General features: G+C 40.2%; 1 protein-coding gene across 3 annotated transcripts in view; it reads left to right on the forward strand.

The window, feature by feature from the left end:
• The window catches only part of BRF1 (BRF1, RNA polymerase III transcription initiation factor 90 kDa subunit), a 176963-nt gene extending 172062 nt beyond the window's left edge, over positions 1-4901 (forward strand). For all 3 annotated transcript variants that reach the window (XM_017807459.1, XM_017807460.1, XM_017807461.1), the window contains one exon: positions 1339-4901. In XM_017807459.1, coding sequence (XP_017662948.1) covers positions 1339-1376 — 38 coding nt within the window. In that variant the 3' untranslated portion in view covers positions 1377-4901. The remainder of the gene's footprint in view (positions 1-1338) is intronic.
• The last annotated feature ends 1099 nt before the right edge of the window (positions 4902-6000 follow it).

The raw sequence follows: 6000 nt of genomic DNA on the forward strand, positions 1-6000 counted from the left end.
AAAAGTGTCTGTTGCTTTTAAATTGATTTCTCCACTGGAAAATAATTGCTGAACTGTAGGAAAAACAGTTTGTTGCCTGCATTTATTATTAGAATAATGTTCCCAAGAAAAGGCACCCATGTGGGGGAGGGTGAGTCTATGTTTATTAATAAACCCCCCACAAAAATAGAATAAAGGTCACTGAGCTTTTTTTCTTTGTAAATGTTACTATTTTTAAACCATTCTGAGAACATTCCACTACTCCCTGTCCAATCTGGACAACAGCTGAAAAATCAGAGTTAAAAAATAAAAATAAAAAGGAAAGGAGTATTCCCAGAATTTGAATGCAGGTGTGCAGAGCTTTGTCAGTACAACAAGTAACTATTTCCAAACTGCTTTCTCCATGGATTTTAGACCTGTCTACCTGGAATAACAGCACAAAATACAGATGGTGAACTTCACCCATTCTACACAAATTATTGTAGATTACACTTAATTTTGCTTCCGAGCATCTGCTTGACTCTTTGGATGAGATGTTGCCCTCTACTGAATTTGGAATGTAAAGGTTAACTTTCCTCAGTGCTCATATGTAATAGTTATCCATAGGTTTGACTACACAACAGAAAATACCTGGTTTGCTGCATTCAGAGGCACACAGAAGAGAACCAGTGCATTAGAAACACACAGACCTGCCTTCTGACACACAATGCACAGTCTTTGCACTCAGCATTGTTTAAGAAAACAAAACTGGATAAAAAATCTGGGCAAAATTTTAAGTTGTTTCTTTAGAATTAAGTAGATACGGGAGATCCAAGTCAGATGCATTGGTCAGGATTCATTCCAGGACTCCTTTGATGTTGATGGGAACTCTGAGCTATCTCTGAACCCTTGCAGTTTCAGTTTATAAATCCATGAATAATATAAACAAACCGGCTTTTTCCTTGGTGCCTATGTCTAGTGAAAAACGTGCCTACTTTGTAAATGTATGCTGCTGCTCATCAGCCACTGTGTGCCAGGTTACTTGTGACAATCAGGCTTGACCATTTCAACCTCTCCGTTAAACCAAGTATTTCACATATCCATGTGGCAAGTATTCCTAAATGAGCATCCAGTGACGCGTGAGAAGAGATATTTACTGATGGATGCTAAAACAGTTTTATTTCATTGAGGGAAGTACATGCAAGAACTTTTTATTTAGCCCTAGGAAAATAGCTGATATTTAAAATGCTTGCTTAAGATAAAACTTACCATCTAGTTACAAAGAAGGAAAACAACCTTAAAGAAGCAATACTTTCATTGTGTCTTCCATCAGCCTGGAATATTTGCATGTTTCTATGCCTTTGTCTTTGTGTGTTTCAGATTATGGCTGTGATATGGATGAGGATGATGGCTACTAGCTCCATTTACTTCTAAAGGACATGGACCGTGTCTTGTTCTCAGCAAATCTTTGGTTCTTCAAGCTGTGTGAATAGTGAAAGAAGCTGTCTGTGGTCAGCAAATGTAATCGAACAATCCTTACTTTTGTAAACGCGAATTTGAGGTTGGCATTGACTGGTCAGTTTACATTGACCCATAACCCAGCAATAACCAGTTTGGGTTTGTACTTGAATTTATTTTTATTTTGGTGGATCATAGTTGGAGGATGAAAATTAATGAGAGTAACGTTTCCAGAGAACAAAAGGAAAAAGACTAAACAGACTGTGTGTAAAGCCTGTGTGGCTGAAAGCAACACATCTCTTATGTATGTGGCTGCTTTTAGGCATGCTGCTCAAAGGGAGCAGACTGAAGGACAGAGAGGAGGACAGGTGAAAACAAGAAACCTGCCTGTTGATTATTTGAGTACAGTAGCATTACTTGTCTCATAATGCTACAACTGACAGAAAGAAACATTTCCAACCTGTATTGTGGATGTGACCCTGTTACTGTATATGGCTCCCTCACCCAATCCTATCAAAAATTAATGACAAGTTATATATTTGCAGAGCAGTATTGGTTTCTCTGAAAGAGAGTAAATGCTTCTTTATATTAATCAATTCATAGATTTCTTGAAAGATATGACAATAGATGGCAATGTTGGCAGAGAAGAATCACCTTCCACTGCGAGTCCAGTGCTGTTCATGTGGAAGGAGGCAAAAGACCTAGGTGAGGCAAGAAGTGTAGTGAGCAAGCAGATGTGCTCATGTGCTGTTGCTGAGCATCCCTAGGGACAGACAGGTCTTTTTGAGGATGGTATTTCTGTAGGAGAGTCACTCTGGCCATCTCTGTGGAGCTGCTCTTGCCTGACTGAGTTAGACTGAAGGTCTGCTCTCAAGAGCTGCCTGTATAAAACCAGTTGAAAGAAAGAGAAAGCTGAGCTTTTTAATAAATAAGCTAGCATCTGCTTTGACTGAATTTAATTTAATGTAATTTGCTTAACATTCTGTGGGTAAATTAAAGGTCACCGTGCAGCAGTCTGACTTTCGTGGCTCAAATCCCACCCTTGAACAGTCGTTGCTATGTGAATAAAGCTGGAGCTGCAGCCCTGTGTGCCCTGAAATGTCAGCAGTCGGGGCCTTCTCTTACAGGTAGATGAGTTCTCGCAATGCCACGAGAGCAGGGATTGGGAGTGGAGCCCCTATGGCCACATCCCACCCTGACCTGCCTTCCCCTGGCACTGCTGTGTCCAAGTCTCATGGCTCTGTGGGAAATGCAGTGGACTGTGGGTCACGCTCTTGATGACTGCAGCTGCAGGGCCCGAGATGTTTTCCTCTCTCTCCCTTATCTAGTGACAATCGTGAAAACTGCAGCGCTGCATGCTTGTCTTACACCAGAGAAAGATGGTTTTTTATCTTACCAGCATGGTTTCTGTTCAGCTGTGTCTCCTGGTCAGCTCGTCCTTCCTACCCTTTTTGAGAAGCACTCATCACTAGAGCACCATCCATCCTCCTGCTACGGAGAGTGGATCGGGGCAGGAAGAGAAGCTGCCTCAGGAAGCTCTCTAGCTACTTCCACACAGCATGGTGATGGTGCTCATACCTGTGGTCATCACCAAAGAGGGGGAGGGCCACACAGCCTTCCATACTTCCATACTTCTCTCCCTCTTGGTAGCATGCTTAAGATGGATCATGTAAGTCGAGCAAGAGCAAGTGCTTTTCTTAGGAGCAGACTTGGTATTATTTGGCTGGTAAATGTAGTTTGGTGGGTCAGCTGTATCTGGGAGGAATTTTTGAGCCCTGTACGGGAGTATTTCTGCAATGACTTCTTAAAAACAGAGCTTGATAACAAAAATGATGTAGTAAGGCTAATGGGAAGAAGAGCTCTTCTGAACCAGATGCCAGTTACTTAATTTGCAGCACTTCAGTGGAAAGAAAAGATTCCTTGTAATTCTAAGGAGAAAAGGTGGCATTTTCACCAAAAAGCTATAGATTTTTTTCTGATACTTTATAAATACTGCACAGAAACTGATATTGGGGAGATAAACCTTTCTACCTCTCTTTTATCTACACCGTAAAATAAAAATCATGCTATAAGCAGACAGTTTTTTAAAAAGTTGTTTGTTTTATCAAAGTTCATGCTCTTCAGGTCTTTGAGACCGTTGAGTTTGATCGTTTGGATTTGAATTAACCTGGCATAGCACTGCTACAAATACCCATAGTCTCAGTATATTCTCAAGGCTTGGGTTTTATTCCAAGGTACACAGTATTCTCTATGCAGGAAATAAACATGCATAAATAAACATGTGCATGACTCATGTAGGTCGAGTGCTTTTCTCAAATGCAAGATGTTGGCTCTTAAAGAAACCGCTAAGCTGATTTCTTTGTTGCTAAGGGTCTTCTGGTTTGTTCCCCCAACGGATACTAAACCTGCTGCCAGTGCAGTGATGTTATTTGAGAGCTGAGAGTCCACCCATATAACTGCTGCTGGTAAATTTGAATTTCAGTAGTACATTGCGTTTCTGAGAACATTGTTTTGTGCACTGCAAGTAGAGGGTTGCAGTTTTTGAATGCTCTCGCATGATTCGATTAGGAAAGGCTATCAGGTAGTCTGCTAGAAGGGCGCTTGGAGAGCAGGGGAAAAAAAAGACCTACAATTCCATAGCATCTCAGTATTGCTGGTGAAGTTAATGGCATGGTTTCTGTACAGGATTCCTAAGGAAAGGATATTGGATAGGCAGACTTCACGCTGAGCTTCTTAAGCTATAGTGGTTATGTACATTTTTAATTTATTGGTGACTTACCGGGATTTTTATAATGTTCATTCCTTCTTGATTTAACTAAGCTCAGGAAATGTAAACAGATTAGAACATGCTAGTTTCTGTTTTTATAGCTAGTCATTAAAATGTAAAAAGATTAACACTGCATTAACTCTGTTTACTACTGTTGATGTATCTGGACAATTTTGTTGTGTATAAGTAAGCCTGTATTCACTTGGAGTAATTTGGACCCTGCTTTTCTCAGGATTCTGATTATAATGTAAAGAGCTTATAAGGCTCCAGCATTTGTTGTTCTTAGATCATCTTATTTGAACCCACACAAGCTGTGTATCATCAGGTTTGTTGCATAAAGCATGTCTCTTGCTGCAAGTCACTTTGCTTGACAGGCAAAACCCTCCAGCTGTTGCATCCAGCTTGTCAGCCATGCAGCCTTTTAACACTCTTGTACTGTGGGAGTAAAAACCGAAATAAGGAAAATAATGGGCTTCTTCACTGTGGTGAGTGCATTTTCAGTGTCTTAATCATCTGTGACATTTCTTTAAAATCACTGTGTTCAGTACAGCAACTTTTAAATGGTGCCAGACAGCCTTGTCTTGAGGGTTAAACATGTTTGTCAAAAAAAGTTCTTGCCATGCTCATGACTTGTTTGTGTTCTTTTGGATTGCATTGAAGCTCCAGTTGCAGATGTGTACAGTTAGTGCAGTTTGCCTAATAAATGTTCTGTTTCTTATTTTTGTGTTGAATCCTTGTATTTGGTTCAGTTAGTGCCAAGGAAATGAAACCTGTTTGATGTAAGCATATGTACCATCCTTACACAACCACACGAGCCATGTTAACCTTTTTTTACTGTAATATATTTGCTGTAAATAAAGAGTAAAACCCTTACGTAGCCCATCTATTTTGATGCTCTCCTGCTAATTTCTGATTTTTCTGTCTTCATTCTTATGAACGTTCAGTTTTTATTGCTGCACGATTGGTTGATAGTGCCCAAAATTTGTCATTCAGAGCTTTCTTTTGTCTCTAAAAGGGAAGACACAACTAATCAGGCAAGTGTTTTTTACAAGATACTGTTCCACTGATAGATGTAGATACTTTCTGTAAAGTGCATAACGTTAATGAGGTTATTCCACTAAGCTGTATAATTAACTGACTGTGGGAACAATATATGATGTGTGTGTTTAGTGGAACTGTTCATGTGCTTGTTTCTGAAAGTTGTATCATGATAACTAAGGTGTGTGCTGAGTTAAAAATCATGTTATTTTATCAACATCTGGTAGCCACAGTTTGGAGACCAGAATCCGCATCTGCCCTTTGTGCACATGGGTGTTTGCTCCTTCTAATTTTTTGTAGAAGGGGAGATACTGTTGGATCCTAAGGAGTGTCTCCTGCAGTTTTAGCACATAGTAGGATGATTAGCAGTAGTTTTGAGAAGGCAGTATGTGTCATCCAGCATTCCACTGGGTTCCCATAACGTTATCAAGGCACACTTTTGCCCTCATTGACATTGGGATGTTTTTATCTTAATTTCTTTTCAGCTGTTCTAACCCTTTTCATTGGGAATTGGAAACTTCTCCAGCGATGTCCATCACTGATGCTCCTCTCACTGGTAACATCTAAGCTGTTAGAAAGTACTGACCACCTTGGCCTTGTGTTTTCTGCTCTTCCCAAGCTGCACAGCTTTTGGCTTTGTCCTGTAGTTTTTCTCTTCCCTACCACACCAGGCTTTCATAACCAAAACCATTCTGGCCCCCCAGCTGCATTCATCAAATATGGCTCCTTTAATGGTCCCTGAAGTTAAATAATGCTAATAAAGCCAAAATCTTGGCAAG

Source organism: Lepidothrix coronata, unplaced genomic scaffold (genome assembly GCF_001604755.1).
Source record: "Lepidothrix coronata isolate B3197 unplaced genomic scaffold, Lepidothrix_coronata-1.0 Scaffold19, whole genome shotgun sequence".
NCBI classification, from domain to species: Eukaryota; Metazoa; Chordata; class Aves; order Passeriformes; family Pipridae; genus Lepidothrix; species Lepidothrix coronata.